The sequence below is a fragment of the Helianthus annuus genome, chromosome 1 (genome assembly GCF_002127325.2).
Source record: "Helianthus annuus cultivar XRQ/B chromosome 1, HanXRQr2.0-SUNRISE, whole genome shotgun sequence".
NCBI lineage: Eukaryota > Viridiplantae > Streptophyta > Magnoliopsida > Asterales > Asteraceae > Helianthus > Helianthus annuus.
Genome location: NC_035433.2, coordinates 1,865,214 through 1,883,987, shown reverse-complemented (window position 1 = coordinate 1,883,987; position 18,774 = coordinate 1,865,214). Strand labels below are relative to the sequence as shown.

The following is an 18,774-nucleotide window of genomic DNA, read 5'->3' as shown; positions in this document are numbered from 1 at the left end:
CACCCTAGATTATCTTTGCGACACCATTAATTTCCCATAATTTCACGTCTAATCTTTCCTTTTTTCCCAATCGACCACACCACTTAGAAAAATGGGCATTTGCGACGTTACACGTGATCGGTCAATCGGTCATCCCTTTATTACAGGACCAATGGGCTATCAATCTATCATTCAAAAAGTGGGACCACAAGTCAACGGTCAACTCCTCATTTGTGCTTTCTTTCTTTCTTGCCGTGTTCAACTCGTTACCACGTGGCAGACTACCATTGGTTCCCACAACTGCAAACTCTCCCTCATTGGTTACATTTTCTCAGTTCCACGTAGCAAATCCTCTGCTTGCTCCAATGTCTACTATAAACAAACTCATGATTCCACAATATTCATGATAACAGTGTGATTATCTCCAATAATTTCTGTATCAGAACCCTAATGGCGCATTGTAGATCGAATTTTTTATTCGTAATCTATCTATCCATCTTTCTACTGATTGCTAATGCAGCGTAAGTGTTCTTCTTCTTTCCGTCGTCAAATTTCATCTTTGTGTGGTTAATTATTCTGTTTGTTACAGTAAAAGTTACTATGATATACTTCAAGTTCCGAAAGGTGCATCAGACGATCAGATTAAACGATCATATAGAAAGCTTGCGTTGAAATATCATCCTGATAAGAATCAAGGAAATGAAGATGCTAACATAAAGTTTGCTGAAATTAACAATGGTAGTAAATCATACATGCATTGTGTTTATTTATAGATTTTGTGTTTCCTGTTGGTGTGAAAGTGAATGGTTTGTGTGTATGTTGTTTCAGCTTATGAAGTGTTGTCGAACAGCGAAAAGCGGAGTATTTACGACCGGTACGGTGAGGAAGGGCTTAAACAGCATGCTGCTGGTGGCGGAGGAGGCGGAGGGGTGAATATTCAGGACATTTTTAAGTCGTAAGATTTCGCTTTCAGACCTTAGTAATATAAGTTTAATCATAGTGTCATTATTACATTTTACATAATATTTTTCGCATTGGTTTTGGTCCACAACCCGAATCTCATTTAACAGGGGGAGGGGGAGGAAAATGAATTAAGAGAGAAAAGGAGAGAAAAGATGTGATTTTTATCGTGTTCCCGAGTTTAATGAAATGTAAAGGAAAAGAGAAAAAAATAAGCATTTTATGTTTTCCTGAGTTAGAAGGAAAAGAGAAGAAAAAGAACAATTTTACGATTATACCCTTTAAACATAAAACATTTTAATTAGATTGGAGGGTAATTTAGTAATGAGTTAAGTTTCCGTAAAAATAAAATAAACGTACGAAACGTACGAATTGAAAGAAAAGTCAAAAAAGTGGTGGTGGCATTTTGGTAATTATCAGCAACTTCAAAATTACTCTAGTACAGTAATTTTGAAGTTGCTGATAAATACCAGATTGCCACCGCCACTTTTTGCTTTTTTGAAGTTGCTGATAATTACCAGATTGCCACCGCCACTTTTTGACTTTTCTTTCAATTCGTACGTTTCGTACGTTAATTTTATTTTTATTTGATCCTTTACCATTTAGTAATTGATAGGATTTTCTCTCCCAATCTCTCCAATTTGGGAGGATGAATATATGGACAAATTTTCTTCCCTTTTCCCTCCTTTTCCCTCCCCTCCTATCCTTAAAAAATCTCGGGAACATGGTTTTTTCATATTTTCATCTCTTTTCCTTCCCCTCTCCCTGTTAAATGAGACTCGGGAACAGAGTGTTAGTTATACCTTCACTGAAGAGTATTAGTATAGGCATGTAAGTGTCATTTGTAATAAACCATGTGCTTGGTTAGCTAGCGGGTGTTTGGGACTGGTGGACCGGAGTTTTTTTTCAGCGGTGTCACTAATATTCAGTGTTCGATGTCTATCACTAGATTATAGAATGTTTGGACCAGTTCATAAATGGGTCGGGTAACATAATATAGATATAATGTAATACGAAATCCTTTAAAAAATACATGATAAAATCATGAAGCGATCAGACTTTCGACGATCCAAATTAGTAATTAAGTTTCAGACTTTCAACAATCCAAGCATGATATAATCAAATGATGTAAACAAGTTTTGTTTAAATGACAAAGTTAGTCATTAAGTTACAAACTTTGACTTTTCATCAAAACATGAAGCTTAAAGAATCAACATTTGAATAAGCTGGGGCGGATTCAGGGGTGTTTTGGGGGTTCCTGTAAACCTCCTCTGTTCGGGAAAAAAATGAAAAAAATAGTGGAAGCCTTGTATGATTTGGAAAAAAATATTGAGAATTGGTGAAAATCTACCAAAAGGAACCCGGTAAAAAGAGTTACTGAATCCGCCACTGAATAAGCAATCGAAACATGAAGAGGCTGAACACTGTTCCTGGTGTTTGGAAGAGTAAAATACACGGATAGTCCTTGTGGTTTGGTTAAATTTCACCTTTAGTCCCCAACTTTTCTGAATTACACTCTTAGTCCCTGTGGTTTGACAAGTTGTTACTCGGATAGTCCCTAAAGCGGATGAAGGTTACTCGAATAGTCCTTGTGGTTTGACAAGTTGTTACTCGGATAGTCCTTGTTATTTCACACCCACTTAACCAGAAAAACTAACTTCCATCCGCTTTGGGGACTATCCGAGTAACAACTTGTCAAACCACAGGGACTAAGAGTGTAATTTTGAAAAGTTGGGGACTAAAAGGAATGATGGAATTGCTTATAAAATTACGCATTTGAATCCCGGACACCCTCAAAACTATTTATCTACAATATCAAAACATAATCACATAACAAGTTTTATAAGGCATCCTAGATACCTTCTTAGATATTGTAATCTTTGGCGGGATGTTGTTGTTGACTTCATGCTACATTTCATCATTTAAGGCATACATCCACTTTTGAAAATTTATTAAACATATTAATTTGCATTTTTCAGTTTTTTTGGTGGCGGAGCAGACCAAGAAGAGGAGGACCGGGTGGCAAAAGGTGATGATGTAATCGTTGACCTCGATGCAAGTTTGGAGGATTTGTACATGGGAGGGTCCCTAAAGGTAAAGAAACTTTACTGACCAGATTACAAATTTTGAGCCCTCGTATATGACCATATAAACCTATAAGGCTATAACGTAACTGTTTTTTATGCAATGTTTGTTAGTTTGTATGATGTTACACACTTGCTAATTTCCAGCATTTTCTTTTGGCTAGTGATTTCTCTAAACCTATGGTTAAACTTGATTAGATTTGGAGGGAGAAGAACATTTTAAAGCCTGCTCCAGGTAAAAGACGCTGCAACTGCAGGAATGAGGTTTATCACCGGCAAGTTGGTCACGGAATGTTCCAACAGATGACAGAGGAGGTATTTTCAAACAAATACTGTTATGAAGAACCTTAGTTTTTTTTTTTTTTTTTTTTTTTTGTCTCATGATAGGTAATCATTATACAGATTGAGGATCCTGTACATTAATCCAGAAGTGTGAGAAGTGTATTATAACACTATATATAATACTATATAACACCATATAAACACCGTATAACAATATGTAACACCATATAACACTATGTAACACTATATAACACTATATAACAAATATAACACTATAGTTTGTCTGATAGCATTTCTATGATAGATGTATAGTGTTATATATTGTTATATAGTGTCGTATAGTGTTACATAGTGTTATATGGTGTTACATATTGTTATACGGTGTTTATATGGTGTTATATAGTATTATATATAGTGTTATAATCCACTTCTCACACTTCTGGATTAATGTACAGGATCCCTACCCTCATTATACATATGTGTGTCTTGTGTTGTTCAGGTCTGTGAGCAGTGCCCTAATGTAAAGTATGCAAGGGAAGGGGACTTTATAACTGTGGATATAGAGAAAGGAATGCAAGACGGGGAGGTAAACAGTTAATTCATGGTTAAGATACTTTATTATTTTTATATATAAACTTACTGGTTGTAATTGATTGTTAAAAATGGTTCTGATGATTTTATTATGGCAGGAAGTGGTCTTTTATGAGGAGGGTGAACCAATTATAGATGGTGAACCTGGAGATTTGAGGGTTAGTTTGTTATTATTGATGGCTTAATTTTGGTCATGTCTGTTTAAGAAAAAGAAAAATATTATATTGCTGACGATATATCTCGAATTTCGTGCAGTTCCGCATTCTTACAGCTCCACACGACAGGTTTAGGAGAGAAGGCAATAACCTTCACACAACTGCCACAATAACTTTGGTACCCCCCCCCCCCCCTCTTTCCTTTAGCTGTTACCATAATGACTAATGCTACCCCTCGCAATCATGACACGTCATTTAAGAAAGTAGATGATTTAAGCTATGTTTATTTGCTTGATGTCTATTCTTATTATACAGCGGATCAAAATGAGTCACTCTTGTGTAACGGCTAACTTAAAACGTGTCCAAATAGGCCAGCCCCACCAACAACCACCTATATGTTGTTGTTAGGGCTGCAAACGAATCAAATATTCGGCGAACAGTTCGTGAACCGTTCGGCGAGAAGTTCGTTTGTGTTCGTTCGTTTATTAAACAAACGAACACGAACAAGAAATTTCGTTCGTTTAGTTAAATGAACAAACACGAACAAAGGTCGTGTTCGTTCGTTTATGTTCGTGAACGTTTGGTAACGTGTTCGTTTGTGTTTGATAGTTCATTAGTGTTTTTAGTTTTTATATTTATTTAAAAAATTCAAAATTCCGACAAATTAAATATCTAATAAGTGTCAATGTATTATATATTTTGTTTATGAACTATTGTTTGTGTTAGTTTGTGCTCATTTGTGTTCATGAACATTAGTTTGTGCTCATTTGTGTTCGTCAACATTCGTTTTTGTTTGTTGCCTAAAATTAACAAAGATTCGCGAACACATATATTTCTTAACAAACGAACATGAACAAGTTCATGTTCGTTCGGCTCGTTTGCAGCCCTGGTTGTTGTCGACACCACCTATGTCACCACCATCACGCCCACCTCCAATGCCGCTAGCAGTAATATATTAACATATATGATATATAGCGGGTGAACCTATTTTGATACTTAATTGAAATCACACTTTCTGAACAGACATAATCCACCCAATGTCCTCTTATAAGTAATATACATTTTGGTGTTAATATAATTTTGCTTTTGTGCATTGATTAAACCCCTTGCCTTTTCAGGCACAAGCACTTGTTGGGTTCGAGAAGACGGTTAAACACCTTGACGATCATCTAGTGAACATCGGCACAAAGGTACTGATTTTGTTTACATTTTAGCTTTCATGCGCCATCTGGTAATTTTATAAAGAGATAAATACTTATAAAGATGGTTGTAAAACAAGGTCTCCAAAGCCGAGTACTCCCCGAGTAGTCGCTACAAGGTAGGCTGCCGAGGCGACTTTCTTCAACTCCGACTAATTACTCGGAATCGATCAAATGCGGTCAACATTGGCCAAAATCGGATCTAGTAGGTCAACTCAGGCCGAGTTTGACTTAAAATAAAATAAAACATAATTTTTATGCCTATCATATTAAAGAATGAATATCAAATTCAAGTATTTTGTTATAAATATTAGTAAATTTATGTTATTTGACATATTTAATTTCCGAAAACTAATTTCTTTATAATTTGGCATCTCCGAGTACTCCCCATGTACTCTCCGACTAGGCCGAGTACTCTCAACTCCCCGGTCGACCGACTAGGGAGCGCCTAGCGACTTTTACAGCCATACTTATAAATGAGAGACTGTTTGCAGGGAATTACAAAACCAAAGGAAGTGAAGAAGTTTAAAGGCGAAGGAATGCCACTGCACTTTAGCAACAAGAAGGGTGATTTGTATGTTACTTTTGAAGTTCTTTTCCCTACATCACTAACAGATGACCAGAAGACCAAGATCAAAGACATTCTCGGTTAGTTAGTTAGATAGCAGGATACATGTATAATATATTTGTTATCAAGGCTGGTCCATAGATTTCTTGTAGAACAAAATGCCACCCGTAAACCATTTTTAGATGTCAAACATTGTAAACATGAGATTGAATGATTTGGATATAGCTATGCTGAAATCTTAAAGTGCACGAAAGTTGTTTTTTGCACCATTTGATCATTCTGGCGATACCAGCTTCTCCTCATCCACGTCGAACGCTTTTCTAGCTTGTTTCAGTTCTTCGTTCATTGACAGCAGTTCTGTACAACGGTTTAACTTGGGCAAGTCCTATAAAGACAATTAACATGATATTAGCAAACCTTTACGTATTAAGGTGTGCAAGAAGAAAAAAAAAAATATTTATTGTTTAAAGAAAGTAAACTGCCATTTTGGTCCCTGAGGTTTGGTCACTTTTTGCCACTTTAGTCCAAAACTCAAACCTTTTGCATTTGCGTCCCTGTGGTTTCAGTTTTATTGCCATTTTAATCCAAAAATGAAATCAGGTCATATTTGTCTTATAAAATCCTGCAATTTTGTCCTTTTCCTCAGGGGCAAATCAGATCATATTTGTCTTATAAAATCCGGTATTTATTTATAATTTTTTTTACCATTTTGCCCCTGAGGAAAAGGACAAAATAACAGGTTTTTGTAAGACAAATATGACCTGATTTCATTTTTGGACCAAAATGGCAATAAAACTGAAACCACAGGGACTCATATGCAAAAAGTTTGAGTTTTGGACTAAAGTGGCAAAAGTGACCAAACCTTAGGGACCAAAATGGCAGTTTACTCTTAAAGAAAAGAAAAGATACTTTGCGGATCAAGAACAAGAAATCCTCAGTCAAGAGCTTTCCCCTCTTTGATGCAATATCTTGGGCTTTATGCACCTACACTTCCATTGATAACTTCTTACAACGAGTTTTTGTAATCCGATTCAAAGATTAAAAATAAATAAATAAATAAAATCTCACCATATCTGTCACATATTCAACAACAATGTCCTCCACAAGAGCAACAGTCTCTGGCAACGGCTGGACAGTGGCATACACCAAAATCATGTCAGACGTGTTTTCTAAGACAAAGATTGCATGTTACTAAACAACTATTACATGTCGGACAACGTTTTCTAAACACATTATAAGATACTAATCATCGACACGTGTTTTGTCTATTTTTGTATGTGATTTCTGTTTGATAACAAGGCACCAAAGGTGTGTGCTGAAGCACACAGGCGAGGCGAGGCGAGGGCGTGAGGCACAACAAAGCCGTCTGGAGTGCAACAAGGCGCAAAGACACAAAACATGGAAAACCGGTAGGGGTGAGCAAGTTTAGGTCCGGACTGAAAATAACCGAGAACCGAACCGAAAATATACTCAACCCGACCCGAACCCAAGTACCTAGGTATTCATGGTGAAACCCGACTTGGACCAATGGACCGGAACCGACCCTATATTTAGGGTAGTGAATCGGTTCTGTATTTTATGTTTGATCGGTTCTCGGGTCGGGTCGGGTTTTTCCTTTTGCTCACCCCTAAAAACCGGCATGGACCTACTAAAAAGCATGTCTGAACCAGCCTAAACTAGTCTAAAACAAGCCAAAAAAACAGTCAAACCAGCCAAAAACAAATATAAAACAGCTAAAAATGGCATGTTTATACTATTGCCTTGCTTGTCTCGGTGTGCGCTTTTTAAGCGCCTAAGCGACATGCTCACCCTTTGCGCCTTGTGCTCTTAACTATACCAGGCGCGCGCCTACTCACCTAGGCGCTCAGGTGCAACCAGGCGCAAGAAAAGCGCCTTCTGGCAGTTCAGGCCCGATCCAGTCATATTCCGGCCAAACCTTGTAAATTCCGGCTAGATTACGTAATTATTCAGGCACTCAGGCGCTAATTTCTGGCCAAAAGTTGTCTGAACCTGTTTAAAACCCCTAAAAGTTGTCTAAAACCCTTGAACAACGCTGGATTTAACCTAAAACCACCTAATTTAGCCCTAAATTAGCACTAAACATGTCTAAATCCCATTAAACACTGCCTTCATACACTACGCACCTAGCATAATAAAGCCCTTGCTTTTTAGTGCCTTGCATAAAAGCCTCAGGCTCACCCTTTGCACCTTAAGTGCGCCTTTGACAACTATGCCTAGATAACAGTAAATGTAAGAGCACCCGACCACCAGCAATGTCAAGGACGCAGCATTGCAGCGGGTTCTCAAGGACGTCCATAGCTTGGTTCATTTTCAATATAGTTTTGGCTATAACCATAGTTATTAAAGCGCTAGGCACACTCAAGGCGCATAGTCCTCGCCTAGGGCCTAGGCGCAAAGCGCACAAAAAGCTAGGGCCTGAGGGAAAAAAAAGCACACAATGAAAAAAAATAAAAAATATATTACGTATTAGAAAAATAATAATATTCTTCAAATAAAGTAAATAAAAGCTATTATAAACATTTAATATTATATATTTAGTACCAAAAGTTCTAAAACATTAGTGTATTGGTGTATAAAAGTAGTTTTCCTTAGATAAAAGTAGAAATCTGGCTAGAATCTTGCCAGAATAAAGAGAGTTTGGTCGGAAACGCTCTGGAATCTATCAATTGCGCCGGAATTTATGCCTGAAGGCCCTGAACCATCACCTAGAGAATTAAAGCGCAATTGCCTAGACTTAAGGCGCAATTGCCTAGACTTAAGGCGCAATTGCCTTGCCTCGCCTGAAAAATGGGCCTAGGCGCAAGAGGCGATGGCTTTCAACAACTATGGCTATAACATATGGGTAGTAATACAAATGACTGCATGAGTTTGACACGATATAACAATTCATCAGAATATTCCTTCCTTGAAAAGAAATATATGTGTTTAAAATATCTTTCATATGTCCATTGCAAGATTTTATCATCATATTACATTGTTCTTAAAAAAATCTTTACTCTGAATGATTCATATCGTGGTAATCTTCATCAAGTTAAACAAATAAACATTTAACAAAACCCAAACATAAAACACTGTGGCTGATACTTACATTAGGATCATCTCCAAAACCATACATCATATGCTGCACTGTTTAAATCAAATCAAATCATAATAAAAAAAAATAAGAAACAGAAATTCTCATAAAAAAAGTGAAACAAACAAACACTCACAATCTTTCTGAAAAACTCCTCTTTTGCGTTTGAATGATGTTTCTGATGGCTGTGATGAACCAACTTTACCTTTTGATGAGGCTCCTGCTGGATTATTATTACTATTATTCATCTTAACCCTAAATCTTCTATAATCTACTGCAACAAACAGATCAAATTTATCAAAAGAATATTTGACGAGTAAAAACCTAATTCTTCAATAACTTAATTCACTTTTTGAAATCGTTACTGGTTTTGGAAGTAACGATTGAGATTAAACCGAGAAATTTACGTTAATCAAGTGATTATCGATTGTCACTGATTTTAATTAAAGTAAAAAAGTTAGGTCAAAGAAGGTTAAATCGTGATTTGAGTATAAATCAGTGAAAAATTGAGAAGGTCTCCGAATGGAGATGCTTATGAGGAGTGAAGATGTGAGAGAAACAATTGATAAGAGACGGAGTTTACCGGCGACGACGGAGACGCGGAGGTGGAACGGTGGAGAAGATGATGATTGGGGGGTTGTTTTATCTGTCACCGCCTTGGTTTGGTTTGAAAATTCACGAATGGTAACCAACCGGTACCAATTTTCCTGAACCGACTTGATTTTCTCTACGGTTTTGGTACCCAAATTTAGCGTTTTCGGTACAGGTATGGTATAGTGATGAGCTTTTTTGTCTCAAATACCCGTACTCGTATCCGTACCATACTCGTACCAATTTGAGGTATCGGGTATATGTATTGGTACCTAGTTTTATTGATTTCAGTATTCGATGCTTTCGATAGGGGCACAAGTAAAAATGAGTACTGGTATCGAATTTTATATAAACTTAAATAAAATTATATTATATTTTATTTCGTATATTTATAGTACTCGTATCGATTATACCTTTTAGTAACCGTGTTGTATTGCTACTCGTACCAGTTTTACCTATTTGATACTCGTATACCCAAAATTTCTATATGAAAACTACATACTCTCCACTACTGAGCGAAAAGTTCTGGGGGTCGGCCGCCCCCTCCCGCCCCCACTATGTTTCGCCCCTGCCTACATGGAACAATTGGAGATATTTTAATTGTAACTAGTGAATAACATCCGCGCTACGCGGCGGTGGTAAAGTCGTTTTCCTTTCGTCATCTGTACAATAACGATTGAAAGTTAAAAAAATCACGTTACGCCATTGTTACACATCGACAATACCATTTCGTGACCTGTACAATACCAGTTAAAACTTAAATAAAAACACATTACCCGCGCGCTACACGACGGCGATACTGGCGTTCGGTCGGTGTGGGTTCAGTTTGTTTCGTGTACAATACCTGATGAACTTAAAAAAAACACCATAGAAACAACAGAGACACAAATAGTTACATACTATGTTACGTGGCGAGGATACCCTTTCGTTACCTGCACAATACCGGTTGAAGCTTAAAAAAATATGTTACGCCGGCGTTACGTGGCCACGGTACTAACGTTTGATCAACGTCGGTCCGGTTTGTTACGTTTACGAAACCAGTTGAAATTTAAGAAAAACACAAAAAAAACCCACAAAAAGACAAAAAAACAACACTATTCGTTGGAATGTTTGAAATTAATATATATATATATATATAGGGTGGGGTTCGGCTAGAAAGTCCAAATTTCCTAGAAAGTGTAAAAAGTCATAAAACACTCTAATTTCAGCTTTAAAACACACCTAAATCCCACAAATAACAAAGTGAAAATTACTAAAACACCATATTCAAACCATAATAGTTCATAAAAACTTAAAACACACAATCGTAGAACTATGAATATAAAACACAACATGCTAATCAACATAAAACACAATAATATTTGTTATTCGATAATCAGAGCCTTATCATTCAAAACACAAAACATAACCCACATATATGATGTTTTATTACTCTTCATTTTGTTATTTGTGGGTTTTTGGTGTGTTTTATGGTTGACAATTTGGTGTTTTATGACTTTCTACACTTTTTAGGAAATTTGGACTTTTTAGCCAACTCCTAGCCTATATATATATAGGATTAGGTTCAAGAGTGAACACCAGTGTAGCTTGCGAACTAAGTGAACTAATCCTGGCCATACACGTGTGTAGATCAATGGCCAGGATTTGATGTTGAAATTAGGGGTGTGCATGGGTCGGTTTGGGTCGGTTTTGACCAAAAACCATAACCATAACCGTGATGTCGGTTATTGGATAACCATAACCATAACCGATCGGTTATGGTGGTTATGGTTATTCGGTTTTGATGGTTATAGTGGGTCGGTTATGGGTGGTTAACCGTGTATTTAGCTTAGCTAAAAATAGCTTAATTTTTTTTAACATGGAATAAATTGTTATTGCATATTTGTATATATTAGTATATTACATAGTATTAAACAAATATATATAATCTATAATATTAATACCAATTATTATTATCGAATATTCAAATAAAGTGATATGATACATTCCATAAATTCAAATAAACATTCAACCAAAATCACAAAATAATATGAAAAACCCATAAGTACTAAAAATCTTCAGTCAAAAACATCAAATATTAAAAATATGGTGAAAGTCCTAAATCCTACAAAGATTTATTACATGTCGGTTCGGTTCGGTTATGGTGGGTATGGAAAAAATGATAACCACAACCGACCCGCTACTTTCGGTTTTCAAAAAAACTATTAACCGACCCACCGGTTTTTTATTCGGTTCGGTTTTTTCGGTTCGGTTTTGTCGGTTAATTCGGTTATGGTTCGGTTAATTCGGTTTTTTGCACACCCCTAGTTGAAATACACAAGTGTATTTTACGATTTGATGATGAGATCCTGGCCATACACGTGTGTAGATCAATGGACAGGATTTGTTCACTCAGTTCGCAAATACACTAGTGTTCACTCTAGAACCCCACCCTATATATATATATATATATATATATATATATATATATATATATATGAATGTGAAGCGTTTTTATTTTCCACTTGGTTTTGTTTTTCTCTATTTACTTCTCTGTTTTCTAATATGGTCCAATTGGTTCTCTTAGTACCTTGCTAAGGGGTTGGTTGGTGTTTTGTGTTATACGAACGTTCCGATTGTCATTCAAGAAAAAACATAAATAGATAAAAAAATCTTTTTGATGACCACAATTTTTCTATGTAGTTAAAGTGGTTTTCGAGTTAAAAGACGTTCAGTAGTAGTAGCAACACATGTCCATCCAGCATTATAAGCGGTACAGGTGAATGACGACAATGGTGTAGCCTGTTCAGAGGTTGCTTTTGATGTGTTTGCACTGACACCAAATTAGTCTAAATTGTTGTCCACTGACGCTACACTAGCCGTCCTTGACACGTGTTCTTTTGTGGTTGGATGAGATGTGGACCCAAGTTTACCTTTTGTGTCTTCTGTGCCAGCTACGGAAGTGTCATCGCTGCCGGTAGAGCGTACTTGTAATCATCTGATTGGTGGGTTTTGGATCTATATATGCTAGGATATAGTGTTTTACATGTTAACACATACTTGTAAAACCCTACACGTGTGAAATCAAACCTTTTTGCATCGTTTACACATACTTATAAAACATACATAAATGAATTAACTTTTTCTCCAAACGTTCACAATGCATATTCTTTCACAATGAATACACCTTTACAAAGACAAAAACATAATCTTCATGCCTTCATAAAAATATAAAATCTTAACAAGTTGAACACACAAGACAATCAAAATCTAACACATACACACAAACAACCAAACAAAACACGCAAAACCCACGGGTGGCAAACTGGCGATTATTTGCGCTTCAAAGTGGATGGTGGCATGACAACTTTGGCGATAGTTGTGAAAGTCGATGTGACCGCTAAATTTAATGCTTAAGCCAAAGTTATATCATGGAGATTAAATGAATAAATATATATCCATTTTGTTGTGTTTGTGCACCACCACATGGAGAACCCATCATAATATACAGCCTTGAAACTATGAGATCTATCAATATCAACATAATGGCCACTTACAAACACACTTACGTATACACACATGTGCTTAATTGAAAAACCAATGGAGGATCTTAGAGTTCCAACTTTTCTCCTTATTGAAAAAGACTCTTTTCCACATCTCCTGTGACTTCTCTTCTAAATTCATCTTTTCTTTTCTATTTCGTTTTGGGCACATTTGAGCAATTTTAGGAACAACTCCGGTGTATGCCGACAATGGAGAGGCCTTCGTGTATCGAACAATCGCTTGTTGTGGCTGTTCTAACATGATTTATGAATAAGTGCTTGGATCTGAATTTTTGAATGTCTTAACAAGTGATAGCAAGGGTGTTAAACCACTCCATGTGGTTAATTAACTAGAAAAAGTAGTGGATTTGGTGCATAACCACTACACTACTAATTGTCTTTTGCTTTGATATCGTGTTTACCTTTATTATTTACTTTTTTATAGGCCTGTAAACGAACCGAACGTTCATGAACTATTCATAAACTTGTTCGGTAGAAAGTTCGTTTATGTTCGTTTATTTAATAAACGAACACGAACAAAAAAATTTTGTTCATTTAATTAAATGAACGAACATGAACACACATTGTGTTCGTTCATTTATGTTCGTGAACATTCATTTATTTACGTTCGTTTAAATTTAATAAATACATAAATAGTTATATTTATATAAATATTAGGTTTTCTAACTACTTATATAAATATAACTAATGAGTATATCTATGAACCCTTATTTAGATGTGTTTTCGAATGAAATGTCATATATTAGACTTGTTTCTTCAATTATGTTAATTTATGTTTATTCAAATATGTTCAGTTAATTTATTTTATGTTCGTTTGTGTTCGTGAATTGTTCGTTTAAGCTTTAAACGAACGAACATAAACGGACACGAACATATCACATTAAGCTTCCACTACCCTATAAGCACCAAAATAGGGGTGTGGTAGGGTAGTGTCCTAGCCACGTCGCCAATCTTTTTTTAAATTCTGCAACGGTCATCTCCCCTTCCAATGGTCACATTCATCCAGCTTCCAACACCCGCTCCACATACCCGGAAAGGGGTCCCGAGCTACACGGGGTGGTGTAGCCGAGCGGATACCCTACCCGGACATGCCTATCCGCAACCACACCGTCTCCCCTAAACGAATTTAAATAGTACCAATACTAATATGAATCACGGACTGAAATAAGCAAAAGACTACTCTTAGAAAATGTCTGATAGGGTGTGGGCACCTACAAAACCATCCAAAAATAAAAAAACAAAGCAAGACATTCTAGGAAAAACAAAACAAAACATTCTAGGAAAAAAAACAAAGCAAGACATTCTAGGAAAAACAAAACAAAACATTCTAGGAAAAAACAAATCAAAGCAAAACATTCTAGGGCTCTTTTGGGTTTCTTTGGACTTAGTGATAATTGACTAAGGGACTATTTGATAACTTATAAACCAGTTTTTTACCCGTCACGCGTTGCGGCGATGTTGTACGCGTATAGACGACAATCAACCCGACACACTTTCGAACTAAAGTTACATTTGAAACATAGAGTAATCTGAATTCATACGCACGAAAAGTCGTTGTACGCGTATACTGTTGAATGAAAATGTATTTTATTTGACTCGACTTGTTTACAAACAAAATTTACGCCTAAACGAAGACCAACTCAAATCGTACATAAAATAAACACGTATGTATGGGTCGTACGTGGTGTACGTGGTGTGATGAAGTATAAACTACAATCAACCCGACTCATTTCCGAACTAAATTTACGTCGAAACGTATAATAACTCAAATTTATATTCTCAAGTGAAAACGTATTATATTTGGCCTAATATCCTTCCAAACAAAATTTATGTCAAAACGCACCTAAAAACAACACATGATATAATTGACTCGACTTGTTTCCAAACCAAAATTGCATTAAAGCGTAGACGAACTCGAATTTATACCGAGACGTACATAAAAATAAAAATAAAAACGTTGCAATAAATTAATTTTAGAGTAAACCCCAAACTTTAGTTTTTTTAGGGGATCAAAGTGAACATTTCAAAGTTTAAGCGCTAGTTTTGATACTATTGCAACGCTGGGTAGAATGAGCATTATAAATCACTTTAGCTTTTTTAGGGGATCAAAGTGACATTTCAAAGTTTAAGCGCTAGTTTTGATACTATTGCAACGTTGGGTAGAATGAGCATTATAAATCAAACAAATTATATACCAGAAAGCACTACATAAATTACAAAAATACAACAAACCACTATTCATTCTCTTCGCACAAACCATTATTCATTCTCTTCACCTATTAATAGTATACAATTGGTAAATGCTGAATTAGTAAGAGGTCTGCAATATTAAGTGTTGAACAAGTAAGATGTTTGAACCATTAAGAGCTAGTACGATTCAGAGGCAAATGTTTAAATCATTCAGACATCTGCTTGCGAATAAATAGTCTGAACTATTAAGAAGCATGGACCATTAAGAACTCAAACAAACAGCCCCTAAGATAACAAAAGAAAAGGGGCCAATAATAATCCCAACTCATTTAATCACCAATAATAATCCGAATTATTCACTTTTGTTTGTAAAATACTCCCAGTTAAAAAAACACTAACTAGGTTAAAAATTTGCTGATGTGGCTTGCCACGTCACCTGCCACATCAGTTGCCACGTCATCAAAAATGCCACATCAACTGCCACATCAGCTGTCACGTCATCAAAAAATGCCACATCAACTGCCACGTCATATGACACATCAGCTAAAAGGGCCACATCAGCAAATTTTTAACCTAGTTAGTGTTTTTTTTAACTGGGAGTATTTTACAAACAAAAGTGAATAGTTCGGATTATTATTGGTGATTAAATGAGTAGGAATTATTGTTGGCCAATAACAGTGAGTTGTGATTATTTAAATCCAATTTGCCATTTTTATTTACTAATATTTTGTTTAGTAGTAATTAAATCTATAGGGTATTTGTTTGTGTATTAATCTAAGAATAGATTTTCGTTATAGGACTTTAATTGTATATAATATTGTGTAAAGTGTAAACATGTTATGATATAACATGTAGGGGGTGTTTGGGGTTGATTTTTGAAAATAGATTATGCGTTTTGAATAATCAGAATCAGATAATTAGCTGTAACAAAACGTGTTGTCGAAAGATAGTGTTTGGATTTGATTATGTTGTTTGATATCATAATAATCAGATAATCAACTATTTGAGTGTTTGGCAAGTAGATATATTTTAAAAAAAATAAATAAGTGAAAACGTAAAAAATCAGTTTTTGGATTATCACGTTTTCCTGCAGCAAGGGGTGACCTACTTATGGATTATCACGTTTTGAACTCTACAAAACGTAAAAAATCACTTTTTATTAATTTTTTACCAAACACTCAAAATAGATTTTTTGTGATTTCAAAACACAATAATCAAATAATCAGGTTGAAAACGCAATCCCAAACACCCCCGTAGTGTTCTACCATCGAACTTATTATGATTTGAAAATTTTAAGGGTTTAGTTTTATTCTAAAATTAAAATATAACGCAAAGTTATATTATTTAACTTGTTTTCATACAAATTACTCAATTTGTCCCGCTTTTGCTTTAGTTTAACGCACAAAGATAACAAGTCGTGTACATTTTAGCTAAAGATCAAATCATTATAGGTCCAGTACTTGTTAATTCAAGATCAAATCATGTTAGACCAAAAAATAAGCCAGCCAAATGGCTTTATGGATTTTAAATGACTTTAAAAAGTCTTCAATATGAATTTATACATGTAGAATAACAAAATATTATAACATTTATGTATTATTAATGGGCAAATGCCATAAAATATAACGCAAAGTTGTTTATGGACTTTTACGAGATAAAAAAGATACTTTATATTCATTTAACATTCACAAACTTGATTCTTCGTTTCCCTCAAACTCAATCTATTTTGATTCAATAAACGTAATGACTTACTCAAACAACTATACATGCATGTCGACGTACATGTTTTGGTCAATATTTCACAACAATCTCACACATATCATTCATTTTTACATACTCAAAACTTCTTGATCATTTTATATGCTTAAATTGTTGTGTTTCAATTTATACTATATACGCAATCGTTATCATTCATGCTTATACTTATATTCATACTCATATTCATACATTCGTACCTATATGTGAGCATAACCCGAGTGGTTCCCTTACGTTGGTCGCATACATACTTAAACATAATCATACTCACATACTTAATTTGTGCCCCTCTGGCGTGGGTATGAAGCCTGGGGTGGGGCAGGTTGGGGAGCTGATGTGGATGGCTGAGATTGGTTGAGTTCATGTGACCGTTGGGCTAGCCGTTGGCCAACGGCTATTTTATAAATAAAAAACAAAAAATCGTTAACTTTTATTCTATATAAATCAACCAATTCTTACTAAATTTTACTATCCAAATATTCAAAAACCATCTCCCATCACCTAAAAAAATTTATACAATGAATTCTTCAAGTTCAAGCGATTCGTCAGATAGTTATGATTCATTATCCTCATCGAACGACAGGACGGAAATATTATTATCAACAGTGGCGAGGCTCCTGAAAGCTATCATTGAGATTCAGAAGAAGGGACTTCCGAACCCCAACCCAAACGGAGGAAGTATATCGTTCGTGAACGCGAAACCGCTAACGATTTGTTGGTAAGTGATTATTTGTCACCCGAACCAACGTATGATGCAGGAATGTTTAGGCGTCGTTTTCGTATGAGTAAACAATTTATTTTTAAGAATATCAAAGGATTTAGAGGATAATTACGATTTTTCCGGCAAAGACCCGATGCACGTGGTAATTTAGGATTTACCACGTGGCAAAAGGTTACGGCCGCCCTAAGACAATTGGCTTACGAGAATAGTTCCTACATAACGGACGAGTATTTAAAAATGTCGAGACGGGTGGCTAGGGAAAGTTTTCACAATTTTTGTGCCTATATCATTGAACTATATACGAAAAGATAATTGAGAAACCGACGTTTAGTGATATGCAACAACTTTCGGAACATCACGCTAAATATCATGGTCTCCCCGGGATGATAGGTAGTTTAGACTATATGAAATGGGAGTGGGAACTTTGTCCAATTGCATGGCAAGGCTCTCACACAAGCGGATATCATGGAATGTCGGCTATGATGCTTGAAGCCGTTGCATCACAAGATCTTTGGATACGGCATGCATTCTTTGGTATGCCAGGTTCACATAACAATATAAATATTATTCATCACTCGCCCCTTTTCAATGATCTGATAAATGGTGTTGGACCTAAAGGGACATTTTTCTGTAAATGATGTTGAATACATTCATGGGTACTATATTGTTGATGAAATTTACCATGAGTGGGTTGTTTTCATGAAATCTTTTTCAAGAGATGGAACTATAGATCCTAAAAGAGTAAAGTTTAACAAAGTTCAGATGGCGGCACACAAAGACATCGAGCGAGCATTTGGTGTTTTGTAGAAAAGGTGGCGCATTTTGAGCATGCCTTGTCGATTGTATCAAAAAGATCAAATAAGAAACATGATGTACGCGTACGTCATTCTACACAACATGATTTTAGAGGATAAAGGCCGGGCAATAGTTGAATATTATCCCGAGGAGACCCAATCAAATAACGAAGACATTAGTGACGAATAGAGAACGCAAAACCAAAATCTAATCGAGCCACGACAAAAAAATGCAAATCTTCGAGTTGATTTGGTACAACATGTTTCAA

The 18,774-nt window shown here is 35.7% G+C and overlaps 2 protein-coding genes across 3 annotated transcripts; one reads left to right on the top strand and one right to left on the bottom strand.

Moving 5' to 3' along the window:
• Nucleotides 1-334: 334 nt before the first annotated feature.
• Nucleotides 335-6,067, top strand: LOC110942199 (dnaJ protein ERDJ3B). Its single transcript, XM_022183949.2, has 10 exons — nt 335-500; nt 569-717; nt 808-934; nt 2,919-3,033; nt 3,222-3,338; nt 3,805-3,891; nt 3,995-4,054; nt 4,152-4,229; nt 5,170-5,241; nt 5,745-6,067. Exons 1-10 carry the CDS (start codon nt 430-432, stop codon nt 5,901-5,903), a joined length of 1,035 nt encoding a protein of 344 aa, XP_022039641.1. The 5' UTR covers nt 335-429; the 3' UTR covers nt 5,904-6,067.
• LOC110942207 (transcription initiation factor TFIID subunit 13) lies at nt 5,908-9,637 on the bottom strand. Of its 2 annotated transcripts, none has more exons than XM_022183966.2 (6): nt 9,496-9,637; nt 9,049-9,183; nt 8,928-8,965; nt 6,887-6,946; nt 6,728-6,802; nt 5,908-6,203 (listed from the first exon to the last, which is right to left on the bottom strand). In XM_022183966.2, the coding sequence occupies exons 2-6, from the start codon at nt 9,158-9,160 to the stop codon at nt 6,093-6,095; spliced, it is 396 nt and encodes a 131-aa protein (XP_022039658.1). In that variant the 5' UTR covers nt 9,161-9,183; nt 9,496-9,637; the 3' UTR covers nt 5,908-6,092. The 2 variants fall into 2 exon arrangements, with proteins under 2 accessions (XP_022039658.1, XP_022039649.1); XM_022183957.2 differs by having other exon boundaries at nt 9,049-9,186; nt 9,496-9,636.
• Between the last annotated feature and the right edge of the window lie 9,137 nt (nt 9,638-18,774).